We start from the raw sequence: 26,911 nt of genomic DNA, 5'->3' as shown, positions 1-26,911 counted from the left end.
TCTTACAGTACAGAGCTACAGTGTGACCGCTCTTACAGTACAGAGCTCCATAGTGTGAACGCTCTTACAGTACAGAGCTCTATAGTGTGACCGCTCTTATAGTACAGAGCTCTATAGTGTGACGGCTCTCACAGTACAGAGCTCTATAGTGTGACCGATCTTACAGTACAGAGCTCCATAGTGTGACCGCTCTTACAGTACAGAGCTCCACAGTGTGACCGATCTTACAGTACAGAGCTCCATAGTGTGACCGATCTTACTGTACAGAGCTCTATAGTGTGACCGATCTTACAGTACAGAGCTCTATAGTGTGACCGCTCTTACAGTACAGAGCTCCACAGTGTGACCGATCTTACAGTACAGAGCTCTATAGTGTGACCGATCTTACAGTACAGAGCTCTATAGTGTGACCGCTCTTACAGTACAGAGCTCCATAGTGTGACCGATCTTACAGTACAGAGCTCCATAGTGTGACCGCTCTTACAGTACAGAGCTCCACAGTGTGACTGCTCTTACAGTACAGAGCTCCAGAGTTTTACCGCTCTTACAGTACAGAGCTCTATAGTGTGACCGCTCTTACAGTACAGAGCTCTATAGTGTGACCGCTCTTACAGTACAGAGCTCTATAGTGTGACCGCTCTTACAGTACAGAGCTACAGTGTGACCGCTCTTACAGTACAGAGCTCCACAGTGTGACCGCTCTTACAGTACAGAGCTCTATAGTGTGACCGCTCTTACAGTACAGAGCTCTATACTGTGACCGCTCTTACAGTACACAGCTACAGTGTGACCGCTCTTAGAGTACAGAGCTCCACAGTGTGACCGCTCTTACAGTACAGAGCTCTACAGTGTGACCGCTCTTACAGTACAGAGCTCCACAGTGTGACCGCTCTTACAGTACAGAGCCCTATAGTGTGACCGCTCTTACAGTACAGAACTCTATAGTGTGAACGCTCTTACAGTACACAGCTCTATAGTGTGACCGTTCTTACAGTACACAGCTCTATAGTGTGACCGCTCTTACAGTACAGAGCTCTATAGTGTGACCGCTCTTACAGTACAGAGCTCCATAGTGTGACCGTGACGCGCCCCCTGGGACATATTCCTTTTTGAGGGGAATACCCGGCACCGGATCAGATGGGGGGTTGTAGTCTCCGAGCGGCTGTGACCCGGCCCCGTGCCCAGGGCGTCAAGCTCAGTGTTATGTGGCAGTCCTACAGATGTTATTAAGAGTTCTTTTGTGTCGACTACGCCACCCGTTGTGATGCGGTCACTGTGGCCGCCGCTGCAGCAGGGTCCGCTGAGGCTGATGGTGTAGGTGCAGCTTGTGATGGTATAACCCCCAACGGGTGGGGTATAGCCTCAGGGGGGACAGGCGCAGAGGATGGGGGTTGTGGTGGTGTAGTGCAGACGGCAGTGAAGACAGAGTCGGGTTGTGCAGTTAAGGGTGTTTACTTACTGCAGATGTTGTACTGGTCACTCCAGCTGCTAGTGACCACCCGAGCCGTGCTGCGCCCACCAGGTCCTGGATCCAGCCAACCCCCAAACAAGTCCGGAGCGTGGCCCTGAGCTCTCTTTCTGTCCCGTTCTCTGGCCGTCCCCACCAGTAATCCACCTAGGTCCAGCTCCCTCGGGCCTTCTGTTGGGACACCCTTGGCCCTGGGTTCCCTGACCCTTCATGTGGTGTGCCTTCGGGGTGGATGTGATGGGTGACCGTGGCAGACACTGCCCACGGTCTCCGGTCTCTGGCTGGGGAATGTTTTAACCCCCACCAGCTTGGGTTCCGGTACCCTGATGCCGACTCTTCACCCGGTGCTTTGAGTTGGGATCTCAGAGTCCTTTTCTTCTGTGCTCTGGGTCTCTCTCTTTTCTCCTCTCTCACTCTGGGTCTTTGTCTTTCTTCTCTCCTCTGCTCCTGACTTGTTCTCTGCAGCTGACTGACTCTCTGCATCTGATCCTCTGCATCTGACCCTGATCTTAGTTGGTGCCCACCTTATATACACCCTCTATGTGTGAGCTCAGGTGACCAGCACTCAATGAGCTCCTATCTTTACCCAGGCTGCTCCCCCTATCTGCCCCTACACTACAAGGGATGTACCACCCCCCTCCCACTCCAGCCAGGAACAGACTCGGTCGTACCTGCACATTTCTAAGTGGGAGTACCGTCGGCCTGTTCCTCGGAAATGGGATGTGTGTAGTGCATGCAGCCTACCGAGCTCAGTTCCACACTCCATCCTTACCCGGGAGTGGAATATCACACCTCTGGGTTGAGGTGCAATACCCCTGTAGCAGCCGAATCCTCAGGGTGCTACAACCGCTCTTACAGTACAGAGCTCTATAGTGTGACCGATCTTACAGTACAGAGCTCCATAGTGTGACCGCTCTTACAGTACAGAGCTCTATAGTGTGACCGCTCTTACAGTACAGAGCTCTATAGTGTGACCGCTCTTACAGTACAGAGCTCCATAGTGTGACCGCTCTTACAGTACAGAGCTCCATAGTGTGACCGCTCTTACAGTACAGAGCTCCATAGTGTGACCGCTCTTACAGTACACAGCTCTATAGTGTGACCGCTCTTACAGTACAGAGCTATATAGTGTGACTGCTCTTACAGTACAGAGCTCCATAGTGTGACCGCTCTTACAGTACAGAGCTCCATAGTGTGACCGCTCTTACAGTACAGAGCTCCATAGTGTGACCGCTCTTACAGTACAGAGCTCCACAGTGTGACCGTTCTTGCAGTACAGAGCTCTATAGTGTGACCGCTCTTACAGTACAGAGCTGTATAGTGTGACCGCTCTTACAGTACAGAGCTCTATAGTGTGACCGCTCTTACAGTACAGAGCTCCATAGTGTGACCGCTCTTACAGTACAGAGCTCTATAGTGTGACCGTTCTTACAGTACAGAGCTCCATAGTGTGACCGCTCTAACAGTACAGAGCTCTATAGTGTGACCGCTCTTACAGTACAGAGCTCTATAGTGTGACCGCTCTTACAGTACAGAGCTCCATAGTGTGACCGCTCTTACAGTACAGAGCTCCATAGTGTGACCGCTCTTACAGTACACAGCTCTATAGTGTTACTGCTAGTGTTGAGCCACCCCCGTAGTGTTCGAGTTCGGTTCGGTTCGTCGAACACCCGTGTGTTCGCCGAACTGTTCGTCGAACTGTTCGTCGAACACCTTCGAACACCGTTAAAACCAATGGCAGGCAAACAAAAACACATAGAAACACATAGAAAACACCTTCAAAGGTGTCCAAAAGCTGACAAACTGCTCAGAAGACACAACTAACACATGGAAAAGTGACAAGTACATATAGTCATGCGAAAAGAAAAGAGGTGGAGGAGTAAAAGGAGGGGGAGACACAGATATAGGCATGTCATGCCCTTCTAAAATCCAAAAAGTGAGAAGCCGAGACGGCCAGTCCGCTCCTGCCCGTGCCACCTCCGTGTCGCCGGGTTTGTGCCAGAGCCGCGGTGAACCCTGACGGCCAGCCCCCCTCTCCCAATACTGGTGCCTGTCCGCTGGTGGGTCGAGAGAGCCCCCCTGTGGTGGAGGCAGCTCTAAGCTTTTTAATTTAAATTGTCCCTCTAATTTGAATGAATACACTTTAAATCCATTTACAAGGATCTATTGGAGGGCAAGTCTCATGCCAGCAGCCGCGTAATTCCAGCTCCAGTAGCGTCCACTAAAGCTGCTGCAGTTAAAAAGCTTTTATAAGGATCGAGCTCGACTGTCCACCGCAAGGCATCCTAGTGCCAGTCCCAGCCCCTATGCCTTGGGGTGCCTCCTGATGCTCTTCACTAAGTATCCCGTGGTCCCGAAGCATTTCCTTTGAAAAAATTAAGTGTCCAAACTACAGGTGGTGTAGCTTGCTTAACAGCCGGGATAATCCGCTGACTAGCAGACACTGCTACTAGGCACAAAGTATTTCCTGGGCTAGATGCAGTTAAAAATTTGTAAGTAGATACTCTCGTTGGATGCTGAGAAAGCATTCCATAGAGTCTCCTGGCACGCCATATATGATTCTCTTAAAAAGCTTGGGGTAGGGGTCTAGGGGACCCTTTTATAACCAAAATCACGGCCCTGTATCACAATACGTCACCTAGGCTGAAGATAAATGGAACTGTAGCACCGAGGGCTCGGTTGCTACAGACGTATTGCACCTCACCCAGAGGTGTGATATCTCACTCTCAGATAAGGATGGAGTGTGGATCAGGACCCGACACCTGCATGCATTACACCACATTGCCGTGGGGCAGGGCGACCAATATGCCCCTGAGATGGGCACGACAGTCCCTGTCCCTGGCTGGAGTGGGGGGAGGGAACACTGAGGAAGGGGAACCCTGCAGTGCAGGAGCAGGGAGGAAGCAGTTCCTGGGTGCATTGAGAAGGGAGTATAAAAGGTGGGCACCATCTTAGTTCAGTGCAGAGAAGTCTGAGCAGAAGTGGCAGGGAGCAGGGGCTCTGCATGAGCTCTGCTCCGGAGGCGGGCCTAGTAACAGAGGCCCAGGCCTGCAAGAGGGAGAAGGAAGGAAGAGGAGCGGAGAAGGCTCCAGGAACGAGGAATGAAGGGATCCCAGGGGTGCGGACGGGCGAGTCGCCACCGCACGCCCGAATCCACCTGCGTGGAGGGGTCAGGCCAAAGGGGGAGACCGGTTCCCGAACTAGTGGAGGCAGGAAACGACCCTCAGCTAGAAACCGGAGGCTCTGACATTTTATGTGGCGCAGCCCCTTGCTCCACCCGCTAGGAAGGCACCACATAGGGTCAGGGAAACTGGCGCCAAGTTTACCAAGAGGAGGCCCGAGGCAGCCGGACAGAAGTGTTGGTAAGAAAGGCCAGACAAAGGACACACAAAGGGGGTCCTGTGAAGCGCTCCAAAGTTATCTGGGAGTTGTCTGAGCCCCTCACCTGGTGAGCACAGTACGACGTGGGCAGCCGTTACCTGCAGACGTGGTCTGGATAATAAGAACTGTGAGTAAAGGCCCTGGACTGCATCACTGACTCCGTGTCGTTACTGCTGCTGCCCTGCACCATCACCCCCATCCTCCGCATACACTGCCCTGAGGCTATACTCCTCCCGTGGGGAGTTATGCTACGCTCTGCTGCACCCACAACACCAGCCTTAGCGGTCTGCCCTGTAGCGGCGGTTCACTCTGACCGCAATCCACGGGTGGCGTAGTCGGACATTTAAACATCAAAACCACATAAATAGTTCCGCCACTGGTTTGACCGCCCTGAGCCACGGAACCGGATCGCCGCCACGAAGACTACAACCACCAGCATCCACCAAAAAGGGTCCGGCTCCGGGTGTCCCAAGGCCCAGGGGGTGCGTCAGAACATTTTCATCACCTTTCACAATCACCAATGGGACAAGGCAGGGATGTCCTCTGTCCCCTCTCTTATACATCCTAGTGACGGAGCACCTGCTCTCATCAATTCGCCATAACCCCAATATTAGGTGGATTGAGGTGGGAGGCACCGAGTACAAGTGCTCTCTATTTGCTGATGATGTCCTAGTATATATCACTCAATCACATATATCCATCCCTGCTGTTATGGCTGAAATAGATCACTTTGTTACATGGTAAAATTTTAAAATCAATGCAGCGAAGTCTGAGGCCCTCGATGTCTCCCTCCCTAAATCCATATAGGATTCCATCCAGTCCAACTTTCCCTTTGCCTGGCCCTCACAGGGTATCAAATACTTAGGAATTCCTATTCATAGAGACCTCTCCCATCTATGTTATCTTAATTTTGGGCCCTTTATTGAACAATTCCATACAGACCACGGTTGGCAAGTTAGAACTGTAAGATTCACTACGTGAACCACTGGTGTTTTGTGGAAAAGCACATGTAAGATTCTGCAACAGTCTCTGCTGATACTCCTGCATGCGTGCATCCCTTTCTATGGCAGGAATAATTTCTGCAAATTTACTTTTGTACCGGGGATCTAACAGTGTGGCAACCCAGTAGTCAGGATTATTTCTAATTCTCACAATTCGAGGGTCATGTTGCAGGTAGTGCAGCAAGAAGGCACTCATGTGTGTTGCGCATCCAGGAGCACCAAGTCCCTGTTGTGTTGGTGGCGAGGTAACAATCATGCTTCCTTCCTCTGTCCTCTCCCCCCAACCTCGCACAACAGAAATGTGATCAAGGTCTCCCTCATCTGATGAGTCTTCCATCAGTTCGTCCTCCACTTCTTCCTGGGCTCCTGCACCTTCCTCACTAGTTTGGCTGCTACCATGCGCCCTGGTAAAATCATCTCCCCCACCCTCACATGCCTGCCGCCCTGGTGCTGCCGACCGTCTGGACCTTGCAGATGTTAGCCCTTCCGCATACAACTCCTCCTCCTCTACTTCCTCCACCTCCTCTTGTGCCACCACCTGACTCCGAATTCTGTTTAACATGTGCTCCAGCATGTAAATCACCGGAATAGTCATGCTGATAATGGCATCGTCAGCACTAAACATCTTCGTCGCCATTTCAAAACTGTGCAGAAGGGTGCATAGGTCCCTGATCTGAGACCACTCCTCCAGCGTGATTTGCCCCACCTCTGAATCTCGTTGGCCCAGGCTATACGTCAGAACGTATTGCACCAGGGCTTGTCGGTGCTGCCACAGTCGCTGCAACATGTGCAGAGTTGAATTCCACCGGGTAGGCACATCGCATTTTAGCCGGTGAAGTGGCAGGCCCAACGACTTCTGTAGAGATGTAAGTCGCTGAGCTGCGGGATGCGAACGGCGGAAGTGAGCACACAGCGACCGTGCCCTCTGCAGAAGGCCATCTAGTCTGGGATAGTGGGCTAAAAATTGCTGGACAACCAGGTTCAACACGTGAGCCATACAAGGCACGTGTGTGACATTGCCCCGGCGAAGGGCCGCACCCAGGTTTGCAGCATTGTCGCACACGGCCTTCCCTGGTTTCAGGTCCAGTGGAGACAACCATTCATGAAATTGGTTCTCCAGAGCTGACCACAACTCCTCAGCTGTGTGACTCACATTTCCCAGACATTTCAATGTAAAAACCGCCTGATGACGTTGAGCCCTACTGCCAGCATAGTAAGGAGGTGTGCAGGATCCCTTCTGCGCAGTTAGAAAGCTTGTGGCATGACCAGACAGGCTTTGGGTGCAGGTGGAAGACCGAGAGGAGGTTGAGGAGGCAGAAGCAGTGGAGGAAAAATGACATAAAGAGGATTGACGCACAACTCGTGGGGACGGCAAGACTTGGACAGCAGCCCCTTGTCCTGCTGTCACCATAGTTACCCAGTGCCCAGTCAGCGACATGTAACGCCCCTGTCCATGCCTACTCGTCCAAGTGTCTGTGGTGAAATGCACCCTGTCACACACAGAGTTTCTCAAAGAAGCGGTGATGTTGTGTGCGACATGCTGGTGGAGCGCAGGCACACCTTTCTTTGAGAAGTAGTGCCGACTGGGCATCTGGTACTGGGGCACTGCGACGGACATAAGGTCTCGAAAATCCTCTGTGTCCACCAGGCGGAAGGCAGCATTTCTGTAGCCAAGAGCTTGCAGATGGTGAAATTCAACCTCTTAGCTTTCTCATGGCTAGGAGGAAATGGTCTTTTACTTGTCCACATCTGAGGGACCGAGGGCTGGCTATTGTGCTTAGACGGGGTTGATAAGGGTGTCCCCGGCAAACTGCCGGTCTGTGAGGAAGATGCAGGCGGACATGTTAGGTTGCCTTGATCCAAAGGTGGTGCTATCGATGTCGGACAGCGCTCAAGACCAGCTGGTGTTACCACCTCCAAAGAAAATGATGACCTGCCAATCACGCTGGCTGTTGCGGGTAAAGAGGTGGCAGGTCTGCGCCCCAAAACAGGTGTGACTGCTGTCCCCCCAGTCACAGAGGATGAAGAGGCCGCGGATGCACAAGATATGGCAGACGGTGGTTGGCCCGGCCGGCTAGACCGCATTGTAGCACACTGAGCTTCCCACTGCAACTTATGCTTCATGTCCATGTGCCGGTTCATGCATGAAGTACTCAAACTATGTATTTTTTGGCCTCTACTTAGCTTTTGCTGACAAATGTTACAGATAACACGAGTTGGGTCATCTTTATCGATCTGAAAAAATGCCCAGGCTATGCAAGGCTTAGCACCCATGCGACCTGAAGAGCCACCACGACTTGTGGTGAGAGGCAGAGTTGTGTTTGAGGATGCAGTTGTTGACGTGCTTCCAGTACTACGTCTCTGCCCAGGAAGGCGCAACCTGACCTCGTCGTCACTAGCATCTTCCTCCACCTCCTCTGCTGACCTCATCTCTTGGCTGACTGTGGGTTGACAGTAAGTGGGATCTCCGACCTCATCATCATCACCCTGTGCGTTATCACACCCGTCGTCCTCAGAGCCAACCTGTTCCTGCCCTGACAAAAAACTAAAGTTGTCGCTCCAATCAGGTATTTGAGTCTTATCATCGTCTTCCTCATTGTCTCCACCAACAGGAGTTACAGTTTGGGAATGAGGGTCTACATTATGGTCAGAACCTTCTGCGTCTGGTCCTGGATCCGACTCATAAAGATTCTGGGCATCAGTGCAGATCATTTCCTCGTCTGGATTCACAGAAGCGCTGGAGTCGACCTCTGATTCCCAGGCTATAGTATGAGTAAACAGCTCTGCAGACTCAACCATCTGTTCTACCTCATACTCAGACGGGCAGCTGGAGATTTGGGAGCTGTGAGGAAGCAAGTGCGATTTGGGTGACACCTTTGAGGACTGGAGTATTTGTGATGTTGAAGTTGATGTGGAGGAGAGCCCACTTAAAGGAGCACTTGATATCCGTTGAAGCACCTGCTGTTTATGTGCCTCATCTGGAATTTGTAGCGATTGGTGTGGCCGTAAGAAAGGGATCTTATCACATTGTCCGCTAAAAGAAGTAGACATTTTAGTTTGGCTGGAAGATGGTCTTTCTTCTGCACCTACCCCACGGACACAACCTTTTTTCCCCTTCCCAACACGCCTATTCCCCTTTCCACCAGCAGCAGGCCTTTTTCCACTCATTTTGGTGGTTAACTAATTCACAACTCTGGAGTTGTTTGCACAAAAAAACAATGGATGGTAACCGAGCAGAGCTGAGTGGCCAAACTGTGGTATTAGGCCAAAACTATTGGCTGGGTTAGATGCAGAAAAAAATTATTTTTAATTTGCAACCTGATGGAGGTCAGTATAGATGGACTAATAGACCAAGTCCCACACACCGCTAGAAGCCCAAATATTTTTTCAGAGCTAGATGCAGAAAAAAATTATATTCAATTTGCAACCTGCTGGACGTCAGTATAGAAGGACTAATAGAACAAGTCCCACACACTGCTAGAAGCCCAAATATTTTTTCAGAGCTAAATGAAGAAAAAAATTATTTTTAATTTGCAACCTGATGGAGGTCAGTATAGATGGACTAATAGACCAAGTCCCACACACTGCTAGAAGCCCAAATATTTTTTCAGAGCTAAATGAAGAAAAAAATTATTTTTAATTTGCAACCTGATGGAGGTCAGTATAGATGGACTAATAGACCAAGTCCCACACACTGCTAGAAGCCCAAATATTTTTTCAGAGCTAGATGCAGAAAAAAATTATTTTTAATTTGCAACCTGATGGAGGTCAGTATAGATGGACTAATAGACCAAGTCCCACACACTGCTAGAAGCCCAAATATTTTTTCAGAGCTAAATGAAGAAAAAAATTATTTTTAATTTGCAACCTGATGGAGGTCAGTATAGATGGACTAATAGACCAAGTCCCACACACTGCTAGAAGCCCAAATATTTTTTCAGAGCTAGATGCAGAAAAAAATTATTTTTAATTTGCAACCTGATGGAGGTCAGTATAGATGGACTAATAGACCAAGTCCCACACACCGCTAGAAGCCCAAATATTTTTTCAGAGCTAGATGCAGAAATTTTTTTTATTCAATTTGCAACCTGATGGAGGTCAGTATAGATGGACTAATAGACCAAGTCCCACACACTGCTAGAAGCCCAAATATTTTTTCAGAGCTAGATGCAGAAAAAAATTATTTTTAATTTGCAACCTGATGGAGGTCAGTATAGATGGACTAATAGACCAAGTCCCACACACTGCTAGAAGCCCAAATATTTTTTCAGAGCTAGATGCAGAAAAAAATTATTTTTAATTTGCAACCTGATGGAGGTCAGTATAGATGGACTAATAGAACAAGTCCCACACGCTGCTAGAAGCCCAAATATTTTTTCAGAGATAAATGAAGAAAAAAATTATTTTTAATTTGCAACCTGATGGAGGTCAGTATAGATGGACTAATAGACCAAGTCCCACACACTGCTAGAAGCCCAAATATTTTTTCAGAGCTAGATGCAGAAAAAAATTATTTTTAATTTGCAACCTGATGGAGGTCAGTATAGATGGACTAATAGACCAAGTCCCACACACCGCTAGAAGCCCAAATATTTTTTCAGAGCTAGATGCAGAAAAAAATTATATTCAATTTGCAACCTGCTGGAGGTCAGTATAGAAGGACTAATAGAACAAGTCCCACACACTGCTAGAAGCCCAAATATTTTTTCAGAGCTAAATGAAGAAAAAAATTATTTTTAATTTGCAACCTGATGGAGGTCAGTATAGATGGACTAATAGACCAAGTCCCACACACTGCTAGAAGCCCAAATATTTTTTCAGAGCTAAATCAAGAAAAAAATTATTTTTAATTTGCAACCTGATGGAGGTCAGTATAGATGGACTAATAGACCAAGTCCCACACACTGCTAGAAGCCCAAATATTTTTTCAGAGATAGATGCAGAAAAAAATTATTTTTAATTTGCAACCTGATGGAGGTCAGTATAGATGGACTAATAGACCAAGTCCCACACACTGCTAGAAGCCCAAATATTTTTTCAGAGCTAAATGAAGAAAAAAATTATTTTTAATTTGCAACCTGATGGAGGTCAGTATAGATGGACTAATAGACCAAGTCCCACACACTGCTAGAAGCCCAAATATTTTTTCAGAGCTAAATGAAGAAAAAAATTATTTTTAATTTGCAACCTGATGGAGGTCAGTATAGATGGACTAATAGACCAAGTCCCACACACTGCTAGAAGCCCAAATATTTTTTCAGAGCTAGATGCAGAAAAAAATTATTTTTAATTTGCAACCTGATGGAGGTCAGTATAGATGGACTAATAGACCAAGTCCCACACACCGCTAGAAGCCCAAATATTTTTTCAGAGCTAGATGCAGAAAAAAATTATATTCAATTTGCAACCTGCTGGAGGTCAGTATAGAAGGACTAATAGAACAAGTCCCACACACTGCTAGAAGCCCAAATATTTTTTCAGAGCTAAATGAAGAAAAAAATTATTTTTAATTTGCAACCTGATGGAGGTCAGTATAGATGGACTAATAGACCAAGTCCCACACACTGCTAGAAGCCCAAATATTTTTTCAGAGCTAGATGCAGAAAAAAATTATATTCAGTTTGCAACCTGATGGAGGTCAGTATAGATGGACTAATAGAATGATGCTATGCCCAAAAGATTTTACTTCACTAGGTGCAGTAAAAAAATTGGTATTCTATACACAGGTGGTATATCTTGCAACACAGATAGGCTACTCCACTGACTAACACACTCTGCAATAGGCCAAAAAGGATTAGCTTTGCTAGATTCAGCCAAATGCTGTGAAAAAAACTTGCACAGCACTGGCACAGACCTGCCTGGCAAAAACTGATAGGAACTGATGTAACCTAGTCCTGAAAAGGACTCCAATTACAATTAGTCTTTACTCCCACAATCTATCTATTTAAGAGCACAGACCTGCCTGATAAAAGTCGTAGGAAATGCTGTAACCTAGTCCTTAAAAGGACTGCAATCACAACTATTCCCTACTCCCAAGCTATCTGTATATTTGTGCGAAAATTGGCTTGAAATTAACAAGGTATAGCGCACACAGCAACAGCGGTGCCGTCTAACACGCAGCTGCAGCAGTGAGAAAATGGTGGCGACGGGGAAAATGGCTTGGTCTTATAGGGCAAGGACATGTGACATACACTGCCAATCACACATGCCCTTGCTTGTGTGAAAAAAAGCACTTCGCTCCGTGTGTGCGCTGCTGATAGGCTGACAGATTGCACCTCCCCACTGCAAATGCGGGAAAGAGAAAAAAAAATGGAGATCTTCATTGTTCCTGCAGAGATCCATCCCCTGCCCCTCCCCCCGCCCCGCTGTACACTCAAACTGCGTATTAACATTAATTTTCATCATTACTGAGAAAAAATCCACTTATGATTTTGGTGCACGAACAGTTATCGAACATAACCTCGAACAGCCGAATTTTTCTCAAATTGTTCGTGTTCGCCGACCGGCTCGAACACCGCCCAAAACAGCTCGAATTTGAGATTGGCGAACAGTTCGAGTAGAACAACGCTCATCTCTAGTTACCGCTCATACAGTACACAGCTCTATAGTGTGACCGCTCTTACGGTACAGAGCTCTATAGTGTGACCACTCTTACAGTACAGAGCTCCACAGTGTGACCGCTCTTACAGTACAGAGCTCCACAGTGTGACCACTCTTACAGTACAGAGCTCTATAGTGTGACCGCTCTTACAGTACAGAGCTCCACAGTGTGACCGCTCTTACAGTACAGAGCTCTATAGTGTGACAACTCATACAGTACACAGCTCTATAGTGTGACCGCTCATAAAGTACACAGCTCCACAGTGTGACAGCTCTTACAGTACAGAGCTCCATAGTGTGACCACTCTTACAGTACAGAGCTCTATAGTGTGACCGCTCTTACAGTACAGAGCTCCGTAGTGTGACCGCTCTTACAGTACAGAGCTCCGTAGTGTGACCGCTCTTACAGTACAGAGCTCCGTAGTGTGATCGCTCTTACCGTACAGAGCTCCATAGTGTGACCGCTCTTACAGTACAGAGCTCCAGTGTGACCGCTCTTACAGTACAGAGCTCTATAGTGTGACCGCTCTTACAGTACAGAGCTCTATAGTGTGACCGCTCTTACAGTACAGAGCTCTATAGTGTGACCACTCTCACAGTACAGAGCTCTATAGTGTGACCAATCTTACAGTACAGAGCTCCATAGTGTGACCGCTCTTACAGTACAGAGCTCCACAGTGTGACCGATCTTACAGTACAGAGCTCTATAGTGTGACCGATCTTACTGTACAGAGCTCTATAGTGTGACCGATCTTACAGTACAGAGCTCTATAGTGTGACCGATCTTACTGTACAGAGCTCCACAGTGTGACCGATCTTACAGTACAGAGCTCCATAGTGTGACCGATCTTACAGTACAGAGCTCTATAGTGTGACCGATCTTACAGTACAGAGCTCCATAGTGTGACCGCTCTTACAGTACAGAGCTCTATAGTGTGACCGCTCTTACAGTACAGAGCTCTATGGTGTGACCGCTCTCACAGTACAGAGCTCTATAGTGTGACCGATCTTACAGTACAGAGCTCCATAATGTGACCGCTCTTACAGTACAGAGCTCCACAGTGTGACCGTTCTTGCAGTACAGAGCTCTATAGTGTGACCGATCTTACAGTACAGAGCTCTATAGTGTGACCGATCTTACAGTACAGAGCTCTATAGTGTGACCGATCTTACAGTACAGAGCTCCATAGTGTGACCGCTCTTACAGTACAGAGCTCTATAGTGTGACCGCTCTTACAGTACAGAGCTCCATAGTGTGACCGCTCTTACAGTACAGAGTTCTATAGTGTGACCGTTCTTACAGTACAGAGCTCCATAGTGTGACCGCTCTTACAGTACAGAGCTCTATAGTGTGACTGCTCTTACAGTACAGAGCTCTATAGTGTGACCGCTCTTACAGTACAGAGCTCCATAGTGTGACCGCTCTTACAGTACAGAGCTCCATAGTGTGACCGCTCTTACAGTACACAGCTCTATAGTGTGACCGCTCATACAGTACACAGCTCTATAGTGTGACCGCTCTTACAGTATAGAGCTCTATAGTGTGACCGCTCTTACGGTACAGAGCTCTATAGTGTGACCGCTCTTACAGTACAGAGCTCTATAGTGTGACCACTCTTACAGTACAGAACTCCACAGTGTGACCGCTCTTACAGTACAGAGCTCCACAGTGTGACCGCTCTTACAGTACAGAGCTCTATAGTGTGACCGCTCTTACAGTACAGAGCTCCACAGTGTGACCGCTCTTACAGTACAGAGCTCCACAGTGTGACCGCTCTTACAGTACAGAGCTCTATAGTGTGACAACTCATACAGTACACAGCTCTATAGTGTGACCGCTCATAAAGTTCACAGCTCCACAGTGTGACCGCTCTTACAGTACAGAGCTCCATAGTGTGACCACTCTTACAGTACAGAGCTCTATAGTGTGACCGCTCTTACAGTACAGAGCTCCGTAGTGTGACCGCTCTTACAGTACAGAGCTCCATAGTGTGACCGCTCTTACAGTACAGAGCTCCGTAGTGTGACCGCTCTTACAGTACAGAGCTCCATAGTGTGACCGCTCTTACAGTACAGAGCTCCAGTGTGACCGCTCTTACAGTACAGAGCTCTATAGTGTGACCGCTCTTACAGTACAGAGCTCTATAGTGTGACCGCTCTTACAGTACAGAGCTCTATAGTGTGACCGCTCTCACAGTACAGAGCTCTATAGTGTGACCGATCTTACAGTACAGAGCTCCATAGTGTGACCGCTCTTACAGTACAGAGCTCCACAGTGAGACCGATCTTACAGTACAGAGCTCTATAGTGTGACCGATCTTACTGTACAGAGCTCTATGGTGTGAACGATCTTACAGTACAGAGCTCTATAGTGTGACCGATCTTACTGTACAGAGCTCCACATTGTGACCGATCTTACAGTACAGAGCTCTATAGTGTGACCGATCTTATAGTACAGAGCTCTAAAGTGTGACCGATCTTACAGTACAGAGCTCCATAGTGTGACCGCTCTTACAGTACAGAGCTCTATAGTGTGACCGCTCTTACAGTACAGAGCTCTATAGTGTGACCGCTCTCAAAGTACAGAGCTCTATAGTGTGACCGATCTTACAGTACAGAGCTCCATAATGTGACCGCTCTTACAGTACAGAGCTCCACAGTGTGACCGATCTTACAGTACAGAGCTCTATAGTGTGACCGATCTTACTGTACAGAGCTCTATAGTGTGACCGATCTTACAGTACAGAGCTCTATAGTGTGACCGATCTTACTGTACAGAGCTCCACAGTGTGACCGATCTTACAGTACAGATCTCTATAGTGTGACCGATCTTACAGTACAGAGCTCTATAGTGTGACCGCTCTTACAGTACAGAGCTCCATAGTGTGACCGATCTTACAGTACAGAGCTCCATAGTGTGACCGCTCTTACAGTACAGAGCTCCAGAGTGTTACCGCTCTTACAGTACAGAGCTCTATAGTGTGACCGCTCTTACAGTACAGAGCTCTATAGTGTGACCGCTCTTACAGTACAGAGCTACAGTGTGACCGCTCTTACAGTACAGAGCTCCACAGTGTGACCGCTCTTACAGTACAGAGCTCTATAGTGTGACAACTCATACAGTACACAGCTCTATAGTGTGACCGCTCATAAAGTACACAGCTCCACAGTGTGACCGCTCTTACAGTACAGAGCTCCATAGTGTGACCACTCTTACAGTACAGAGCTCTATAGTGTGACCGCTCTTACAGTACAGAGCTCCATAGTGTGACCGCTCTTACAGTACAGAGCTCCGTAGTGTGACCGCTCTTACAGTACAGAGCTCCGTAGTGTGATCGCTCTTACAGTACAGAGCTCCATAGTGTGACCGCTCTTACAGTACAGAGCTCCAGTGTGACTGCTCTTACAGTACAGAGCTCTATAGTGTGACCGCTCTTACAGTACAGAGCTCTATAGTGTGACCGCTCTTACAGAACAGAGCTCTATAGTGTGACCGCTCTCACAGTACAGAGCTCTATAGTGTGACCGATCTTACAGTATAGAGCTCCATAGTGTGACCGCTCTTACAGTACAGAGCTCCAGAGTGTGACCGATCTTACAGTACAGAGCTCTATAGTGTGACCGATCTTACTGTACAGAGCTCTATAGTGTGACCGATCTAACAGTACAGAGCTCTATAGTGTGACCGATCTTACTGTACAGAGCTCCACAGTGTGACCGATCTTACAGTACAGAGCTCTATAGTGTGACCGATCTTACAGTACAGAGCTCCATAGTGTGACCGCTCTTACAGTACAGAGCTCCACAGTGTGACCGATCTTACAGTACAGAGATCTATAGTGTGACCGATCTTACTGTACAGAGCTCTATGGTGTGACCGATCTTACAGTACAGAGCTCTATAGTGTGACCGATCTTACTGTACAGAGCTCCACATTGTGACCGATCTTACAGTACAGAGCTCTATAGTGTGACCGATCTTATAGTACAGAGCTCTAAAGTGTGACCGATCTTACAGTACAGAGCTCCATAGTGTGACCGCTCTTACAGTACAGAGCTCTATAGTGTGACCGCTCTTACAGTACAGAGCTCTATAGTGTGACCGCTCTCACAGTACAGAGCTCTATAGTGTGACCGATCTTACAGTACAGAGCTCCATAATGTGACCGCTCTTACAGTACAGAGCTCCACAGTGTGACCGATCTTACAGTACAGAGCTCTATAGTGTGACCGATCTTACTGTACAGAGCTCTATAGTGTGACCGATCTTACAGTACAGAGCTCTATAGTGTGACCGATCTTACTGTACAGAGCTCCACAGTGTGACCGATCTTACAGTACAGAGCTCTATAGTGTGACCGATCTTACAGTACAGAGCTCTATAGTGTGACCGCTCTTACAGTACAGAGCTCCATAGTGTGACCGATCTTACAGTACAGAGCTCCATAGTGTGACCGCTCTTACAGTACAGAGCTCCAGAGTGTTACCGCTCTTACAGTACAGAGCTCTATAGTGTGACCGCTCTTACAGTACAGAGCTCTATAGTGTGACCGCTCTTACAGTACAGAGCTACAGTGTGACCGCTCTTACAGTACAGAGCTCCACAGTGTGACCGCTCTTACAGTACAGAGCTCTATAGTGTGACAACTCATACAGTACACAGCTCTATAGTGTGACCGCTCATAAAGTACACAGCTCCACAGTGTGACCGCTCTTACAGTACAGAGCTCCATAGTGTGACCACTCTTACAGTACAGAGCTCTATAGTGTGACCGCTCTTACAGTACAGAGCTCCGTAGTGTGACCGCTCTTACAGTACAGAGCTCCATAGTGTGACCGCTCTTACAGTACAGAGCTCCGTAGTGTGACCGCTCTTACAGTACAGAGCTCCGTAGTGTGATCGATCTTACAGTACAGAGCTCCATAGTGTGACCGCTCTTACAGTACAGAGCTCCAGTGTGACTGCTCTTACAGTACAGAGCTCTATAGTGTGACCGCTCTTACAGTACAGAGCTCTATAGTGTGACCGCTCTTACAGTACAGAGCTCTATAGTGTGACCGCTCTTACAGTACAGAGCTCTATAGTGTGACCGCTCTCACAGTAGAGCTCTATAGTGTGACCGATCTTACAGTACAGAGCTCCATAGTGTGACCGCTCTTACAGTACAGAGCTCCACAGTGTGACCGATCTTACAGTACAGAGCTCTATAGTGTGACCGATCTTACTGTACAGAGCTCTATAGTGTGACCGATCTTACAGTACAGAGCTCTATAGTGTGACCGATCTTACTGTACAGAGCTCCACAGTGTGACCGATCTTACAGTACAGAGCTCTATAGTGTGACCGATCTTACAGTACAGAGCTCCATAGTGTGACCGCTCTTACAGTACAGAGCTCTATAGTGTGACCGCTCTCACAGTACAGAGCTCTATAATGTGACCGATCTTACAGTACAGAGCTCTATAGTTTGACCGCTCTTACAGTACAGAGCTCTATAGTGTGACCGCTCTCACAGTACAGAGCTCTATAGTGTGACCGATCTTACAGTATAGAGCTCCATAGTGTGACCGCTCTTACAGTACAGAGCTCCACAGTGTGACCGATCTTACAGTACAGAGCTCTATAGTGTGACCGATCTTACTGTACAGAGCTCTATAGTGTGACCGATCTTACAGTACAGAGCTCTATAGTGTGACCGATCTTACTGTACAGAGCTCCACAGTGTGACCGATCTTACAGTACAGAGCTCTATAGTGTGACCGATCTTACAGTACAGAGCTCCATAGTGTGACCGCTCTTACAGTACAGAGCTCCACAGTGTGACCGATCTTACAGTACAGAGCTCTATAGTGTGACCGATCTTACTGTACAGAGCTCTATGGTGTGACCGATCTTACAGTACAGAGCTCTATAGTGTGACCGATCTTACTGTACAGAGCTCCACATTGTGACCGATCTTACAGTACAGAGCTCTATAGTGTGACCGATCTTACTGTACAGAGCTCCACATTGTGACCGATCTTACAGTACAGAGCTCTAAAGTGTGACCGATCTTACAGTACAGAGCTCCATAGTGTGACCGCTCTTACAGTACAGAGCTCTATAGTGTGACCGCTCTTACAGTACAGAGCTCTATAGTGTGACCGCTCTCACAGTACAGAGCTCTATAGTGTGACCGATCTTACAGTACAGAGCTCCATAATGTGACCGCTCTTACAGTACAGAGCTCCACAGTGTGACCGATCTTACAGTACAGAGCTCTATAGTGTGACCGATCTTACTGTACAGAGCTCTATAGTGTGACCGATCTTACAGTACAGAGCTCTATAGTGTGACCGATCTTACTGTACAGAGCTCCACAGTGTGACCGATCTTACAGTACAGAGCTCTATAGTGTGACCGATCTTACAGTACAGAGCTCTATAGTGTGACCGCTCTTACAGTACAGAGCTCCATAGTGTGACCGATCTTACAGTACAGAGCTCCATAGTGTGACCGCTCTTACAGTACAGAGCTCCAGAGTGTTACCGCTCTTACAGTACAGAGCTCTATAGTGTGACCGCTCTTACAGTACAGAGCTCTATAGTGTGACCGCTCTTACAGTACAGAGCTACAGTGTGACCGCTCTTACAGTACAGAGCTCCACAGTGTGACCGCTCTTACAGTACAGAGCTCTATAGTGTGACAACTCATACAGTACACAGCTCTATAGTGTGACCGCTCATAAAGTACACAGCTCCACAGTGTGACCGCTCTTACAGTACAGAGCTCCATAGTGTGACCACTCTTACAGTACAGAGCTCTATAGTGTGACCGCTCTTACAGTACAGAGCTCCGTAGTGTGACCGCTCTTACAGTACAGAGCTCCATAGTGTGACCGCTCTTACAGTACAGAGCTCCGTAGTGTGACCGCTCTTACAGTACAGAGCTCCATAGTGTGATCGATCTTACAGTACAGAGCTCCATAGTGTGACCGCTCTTACAGTACAGAGCTCCAGTGTGACTGCTCTTACAGTACAGAGCTCTATAGTGTGACCGCTCTTACAGTACAGAGCTCTATAGTGTGACCGCTCTTACAGTACAGAGCTCTATAGTGTGACCGCTCTTACAGTACAGAGCTCTATAGTGTGACCGCTCTCACAGTACAGAGCTCTATAGTGTGACCGATCTTACAGTACAGAGCTCTATAGTGTGACCGATCTTACTGTACAAAGCTCTATAGTGTGACCGATCTTACAGTACAGAGCTCTATAGTGTGACCGATCTTACTGTACAGAGCTCCACAGTGTGACCAATCTTACAGTACAGAGCTCTATAGTGTGACCGCTCTTACAGTACAGAGCTCTATAGTGTGACCGCTCTTACAGTACTGAGCTCTATAGTGTAACCGCTCTTACAGTACAGAGCTCTATAGTGTGACCGCTCTTACAGTACTGAGCTCTATAGTGTACCCGCTCTTACAGTATAGAGCTCTATAGTGTGACCGCTCTTACAGTACAGAGCCCTATAGTGTGACCACTCTTACAGTACAGAGCTCTATAGTGTGACCGCTCTTACAGTACAGAGCTCTATAGTGTGACCGTTCTTACAGTACAGAGCTCTATAGTGTGACCGCTCTTACAGTACAGAGCTCTATAGTGTGACCGCTCTTACAGTACAGAGCTCTATACTGTGACCGCTCTTACAGTACACAGCTACAGTGTGACCGCTCTTACAGTACAGAGCTCCACAGTGTGACCGCTCTTACAGTACAGAGCTCCATAGTGTGACCGCTCTTACAGTACAGAGCTCTATAGTGTGACCGTTCTTACAGTACAGAGCTCCATAGTGTGACCGCTCTTACAGTACAGAGCTCTAAAGTGTGACCGCTCTTACAGTACAGAGCTCTATAGTGTGACCGCTCTTACAGTACAGAGCTCTATAGTGTGACCGCTCTTACAGTACAGAGCTCCATAGTGTGACCGCTGTTACAGTACAGAGCTCTATAGTGTGACTGCTCTTACAGTACAGAGCTACATAGTGTGACCGCTCTTACAGTACAGAGCTCCACAGTGTGACCGCTCTTACAGTACAGAGCTCCATAGTGTGACCGCTCTTACAGTACAGAGCTCTATAGTGTGACCGCTCTTACAGTACAGAGCTCCATAGTGTGACCGCTCTTACAGTACAGAGCTCCACAGTGTGACCGCTCTTACAGTACAGAGCTCCATAGTGTGACCTCTCTTACAGTACAGAGCTCCATAGTGTGACCGCTCTTACAGTACAGAGCTCTATAGTGTGACCGCTCTTACAGTACAGAGCTCTATAGTGTGACCGCTCTTACAGTACAGAGCTCCATAGTGTGACCGCTCTTACAGTACAGAGCTCTATAGTGTGACCGCTCTTACAGTACAGAGCTCTATAGTGTGACCGCTCTTACAGTACACAGCTCCATAGTGTGACCGATCTTACAGTACAGAGCTCTATAGTGTGACCGCTCTTACAGTACAGAGCTCTATAGTGTGACCGCTCTTACAGTACAGAGCTCTATAGTGTGACCGCTCTTACAGTACAGAGCTCTATAGTGTGACCGCTCTTACAGTACACAGCTCCATAGTGTGACCGATCTTACAGTACAGAGCTCTATAGTGTGACCGCTCTTACAGTACAGAGCTCCATAGTGTGATCGCTCTTACAGTACGGAGCTCCATAGTGTGACCGCTCGTACAGTACAGCGCTCTATAGTGTGACCCCTCCAGCAGTACAGAGCTCTATAGTGTGACCGCTCTTACAGTACAGAGCTCTATTGTGTGACCGCTCTTACAGTACACAGCTCCATAGTGTGACCGCTCTTACAGTACACAGCTCCATAGTGTGACCGCTCGTACAGTACAGAGCTCTATAGTGTGACCGCTCTTACAGTACAGAGCTCTATAGTGTGACCGCTCTTACAGTACAGAGCTTTATAGTGTGACCGCTCTTACAGTACAGAGCTCCATAGTGTGACCGATCTTACACTACACAGCTCTATAGTGTGACCGCTCTTACAGTACAGAGCTCTATAGTGTGACCGCTCTTACAGTACAGAGCTCTATAGTGTGACAGCTCTTACAGTACAGAGCTCCAGTGTGACCGCTCTTACAGTACAGAGCTCTATAGTGTGACCGCTCTTACAGTACAGAGCTCTATTGTGTGACCGCTCTTACAGTACACAGCTCCATAGTGTGACCGCTCTTACAGTACAGAGCTCCATAGTGTGACCGCTCTTACAGTACAGAGCTCTATAGTGTGACCGCTCTTACAGTACAGAGCTCCATAGTGTGACCGCTCTTACAGTACAGAGCTCTATAGTGTGACCGCTCTTACAGTACAGAGCTCTATAGTGTGACAGCTCTTACAGTACACAGCTCCATAGTGTGACCGATCTTACAGTACAGAGCTCTATAGTGTGACCGCTCTTACAGTACAGAGCTCTATAGTGTGACCACTCTTACAGTACAGAGCTCTATTGTGTGACCGCTCTTACAGTACACAGCTCCATAGTGTGACCGCTCTTACAGTACAGAGCTCCATAGTGTGACCGCTCTTACAGTACAGAGCTCTATTGTGTGACCGCTCTTACAGTACAGAGCTCTATAGTGTGACCGCTCTTACAGTACAGAGCTCTATAGTGTGACCGCTCTTACAGTACAGAGCTCCATAGTGTGACCGCTCTTACAGTACAGAGCTCTATAGTGTGACCGCTCTTACAGTACAGAGCTCTATAGTGTGACCGCTCTTACAGTACAGAGCTCCATAGTGTGACCGCTCTTACAGTACAGAGCTCTATAGTGTGACCGCTCTTACAGTACAGAGCTCTATAGTGTGACCGCTCTTACAGTACAGAGCTCTATAGTGTGACCGCTCTTACAGTACAGAGCTCCATAGTGTGACCGCTCTTACAGTACAGAGCTCTATAGTGTGTCCGCTCTTACAGTACAGAGCTCTATAGTGTGACCGCTCTTACAGTACACAGCTCCATAGTGTGACCGATCTTACAGTACAGAGCTCTATAGTGTGACCGCTCTTACAGTACAGAGCTCCATAGTGTGACCGCTCTTACAGTACGGAGCTCCATAGTGTGACCGCTCGTACAGTACAGCGCTCTATAGTGTGACCCCTCCAGCAGTACAGAGCTCGATAGTGTGACCGCTCTTACAGTACAGAGCTCTATTGTGTGACCGCTCTTACAGTACACAGCTCCATAGTGTGACCGCTCTTACAGTACACAGCTCCATAGTGTGACCGCTCGTACAGTACAGAGCTCTATAGTGTGACCGCTCTTACAGTACAGAGCTCTATAGTGTGACCGCTCTTACAGTACAGAGCTTTATAGTGTGACCGCTCTTACAGTACAGAGCTCCATAGTGTGACCGATCTTACAGTACACAGCTCTATAGTGTGACCGCTCTTACAGTACAGAGCTCTATAGTGTGACCGCTCTTACAGTACAGAGCTCCAGTGTGACCGCTCTTACAGTACAGAGCTCTATAGTGTGACCGCTCTTACAGTACAGAGCTCTATTGTGTGACCGCTCTTACAGTACACAGCTCCATAGTGTGACCGCTCTTCCAGTACAGAGCTCCATAGTGTGACCGCTCTTACAGTACAGAGCTCTATAGTGTGACCGCTCTTACAGTACAGAGCTCCATAGTGTGACCGCTCTTACAGTACAGAGCTCTATAGTGTGACCGCTCTTACAGTACAGAGCTCTATAGTGTGACCGCTCTTACAGTACAGAGCTCTATAGTGTGACCGCTCTTACAGTACACAGCTCCATAGTGTGACCGATCTTACAGTACAGAGCTCTATAGTGTGACCGCTCTTACAGTACAGAGCTCTATAGTGTGACCGCTCTTACAGTACAGAGCTCTATAGTGTGACAGCTCTTACAGTACAGAGCTCTATAGTGTGACCGCTCTTACAGTACAGAGCTCCATAGTGTGACCGCTCTTACAGTACGGAGCTCCATAGTGTGACCGCTCGTACAGTACAGCGCTCTATAGTGTGACCCCTCCAGCAGTAGAGCTCTATAGTGTGACCGCTCTTACAGTACAGAGCTCTATTGTGTGACCGCTCTTACAGTACACAGCTCCATAGTGTGACCGCTCTTACAGTACAGAGCTCTATAGTGTGACCACTCTTACAGTACAGAGCTCTATTGTGTGACCGCTCTTACAGTACAGAGCTCCATAGTGTGACCGCTCTTACAGTACGGAGCTCCATAGTGTGACCGCTCGTACAGTACAGCGCTCTATAGTGTGACCCCTCCAGCAGTACAGAGCTCCATAGTGTGACCGCTCTTACAGTACAGAGCTCTATTGTGTGACCGCTCTTACAGTACAGAGCTCCATAGTGTGACCGCTCTTACAGTACACAGCTCCATAGTGTGACCGCTCTTACAGTACAGAGCTCTATAGTGTGACCGCTCTTACAGTACAGAGCTCCATAGTGTGACCGCTCTTACAGTACAGAGCTCTATAGTGTGACCGCTCTTACAGTACAGAGCTTTATAGTGTGACCGCTCTTACAGTACAGAGCTCCATAGTGTGACCGATCTTACAGTACACAGCTCTATAGTGTGACCGCTCTTACAGTACAGAGCTCTATAGTGTGACCGCTCTTACAGTACAGAGCTCTATAGTGTGACCGCTCTTACAGTACACAGCTCCATAGTGTGACCGCTCTTACAGTACAGAGCTCTATAGTGTGACCGCTCTTACAGTACAGAGCTCTATAGTGTGACCGCTCTTACAGTACACAGCTCCATAGTGTGATCGCTCTTACAGTACAGAGCTCTATAGTGTGACCGCTCTTACAGTACAGAGCTCCATAGTGTGACCGCTCTTACAGTACAGAGCTCTATAGTGTGACCGCTCTTACAGTACAGAGCTCTACATTGTGACCGCTCTTACAGTACAGAGCTTTATAGTGTGACCGCTCTTACAGTACACAGCTCCATAGTGTGACCGATCTTACAGTACACAGCTCTATAGTGTGACCGCTCTTACAGTACAGAGCTCTATAGTGTGACCGCTCTTACAGTACAGAGCTCCAGTGTGACCGCTCTTACAGTACGGAGCTCCATAGTGTGACCGCTCGTACAGTACAGCGCTCTATAGTGTGACCCCTCCAGCAGTACAAAGCTCTATAGTGTGACCCCTCCAGCAGTACAGAGCTCTATAGTGTGACCGCTCTTACAGTACAGAGCTCTATTGTGTGACTGATCTTACAGTACACAGCTCCATAGTGTGACCGCTCTTACAGTACAGAGCTCTATAGTGTGACCGCTCTTACAGTACAGAGCTCCATAGTGTGACCGCTCTTACAGTACAGAGCTCCATAGTGTGACCGCTCTTACAGTACAGAGCTCTATAGTGTGACCGCTCTTACAGTACAGAGCTCTATAGTGTGACCACTCTTACAGTACAGAGCTCCACAGTGTGATCGCTCTTACAATACAGAGCTCCATATTGTGACCGCTCTTACAGTACAGAGCTCTATAGTGTGACCGCTCTTACAGTACAGAGCTCCATAGTGTGACCGCTCTTACAGTACCGAGCTCTATAGTGTGACCGCTCTTACAGTACAGAGCTCTATTGTGTGACCGCTCTTACAGTACACAGCTCCATAGTGTGACCGCTCTTACAGTACAGAGCTCTATAGTGTGACCGCTCTTACAGTACAGAGCTCTATAGTGTGACCGCTCTTACAGGACAGAGCTCTATTGTGTGACCGCTCTTACAGTACAGAGCTCTATAGTGTGACCGCTCTTACAGTACAGAGCTCCATAGTGTGACCGCTCTTACAGTACAGAGCTCTATAGTGTGACCGCTCTTACAGTACAGAGCTCTATAGTGTGACCGCTCTTACAGTACACAGCTCCACAGTGTGACCGCTCTTACAGTACAGAGCTTTATAGTGTGACTGCTCATACAGTACAGTACTATAGTGTGACTGAACTTATAGTAGGAGATCCTAAGTCTCACTGCTGTTACAGTAAAGAATCCTCCTTCCTCTAGTTGTTGTGGATGTCTCTTATTATAGTCCTGGGTATACATATAGTTTATTATACAGATCTTTGTACTGACATTTTATTTTTTATTAATATATCTAAGTTTATGTCATCTCTACCCATTTTTTTTTATTTATTGATGTAAATATGCTGTGGGCTGTAATACCGAGAATGGCCACATGACCATATGTGGAGCTATGGTGTGACGGTTCTGTACACTCTATACATCCAACAACTGATGATGATGATTTATCCCGCACAACCTCCTTTTGTTACACAATTCAGTATCATCTGTAAAAGTCGATATTTATTGTGCACTTTTGCAGAACTTGGTGGATATTTTTGAACTTTCTCCTCCAGATAGTTTGAGAGTTAGCATCTGAAGCGTAACATTACTCCCTTCAATTTCCTCCAGGCCAATATGGTGGAGGAAGATAATAGTGTGGGGAGGGGGGAAAAGCTTTCTAGTTAGTAGGAAGGGAAAGCTAAGGCTGTAGATAGGGAGGAAAGCATATGATGCTGTAAAAAGCTGTTGTAGGAGAAATCACTCCAGGAATGAAGCTGTGCTGATACATGAGAAGTAGTAAAGAAAGAAGCATACCGGACACACAGACCTTACCTCCAGCCTATATTACTGGGAGCAACACTCCTACAGTTTAGACTGCTTGATTCTCTACACATTGTTGGCTGCAGAATGAGTTAACTGAGAACCTGTCAGTGAGCTGCTTCTTACTGGAAAGTTTGTGAATCTTGTCTTTCTCTTTGTAAACTCCTCTCGTCTGATTCATAACCACATCAAAGTTCAGCCTTAAGTTTAATGTGGTCGATGGTCATAACCCAGGACAGGAAAGTTCAGAAATGGTGCACGTATACTTTGGCGGGTGTAATAGCGACATTTACTACCTCCGATTTATGGCGTGATTTACATCGTGGGATCAATCAATATATTTTTACTGTACTGTTTTAATTATGCAGGAAACTAAAACCCCAGAGGAGTCTCTGAAAAACGATGACGACACCGCTCTGTAGACACCAAGACCAGAAGAGGTCCCATCTATGGCCAAACACGAAAAACACAGGAGGTTGCCGGCTCCATCAATGATACTCTGCAACTAAATTCGAGATCCAAGGTTCCGTGCCAGGGGGGCAGGGAGAGAAGCTCGCAATATTATTCCTTGGCCCCGGGTTGATTATTTATGGCCTTTTGGTAATAATTAACCTCCGGAGAATTGTGGCAGTAAAATATTTCACTTTTACGACTTGTTTTGCATCTCTGAGGCTCGGGAGGTCGAGATCACTGGAGTCGGTGAGAGACGAGATGGAATCGGCTCTCGGCGATGGGGGGGGTCATACATCCAACGAGGCCGCAGCTACGGGCGATATCTGTCCACAGTAAAAGTTGTTAATAAAATAAACGTTAATTGGTGA

General features: G+C 47.5%; 1 protein-coding gene across 4 annotated transcripts in view; it reads left to right on the top strand.

Moving 5' to 3' along the window:
* PDZK1 (PDZ domain containing 1) overlaps positions 1–26,911 on the top strand; it is a 110,093-nt gene extending 83,182 nt beyond the window's left edge. For all 4 annotated transcript variants that reach the window (XM_073668524.1, XM_073668525.1, XM_073668522.1 and 1 more), the window contains exon 9: positions 26,459–26,911. In XM_073668524.1, coding sequence (XP_073524625.1) covers positions 26,459–26,512 — 54 coding nt within the window. In that variant the 3' untranslated portion in view covers positions 26,513–26,911. The remainder of the gene's footprint in view (positions 1–26,458) is intronic.

Source organism: Phyllobates terribilis, unplaced genomic scaffold (assembly GCF_046119375.1).
Source record: "Phyllobates terribilis strain yellow unplaced genomic scaffold, ASM4611937v1 Scaffold_2__4_contigs__length_985480577, whole genome shotgun sequence".
Classification (NCBI taxonomy): Eukaryota; Metazoa; Chordata; class Amphibia; order Anura; family Dendrobatidae; genus Phyllobates; species Phyllobates terribilis.
This window is presented reverse-complemented; position numbering and strand designations above follow the sequence as displayed.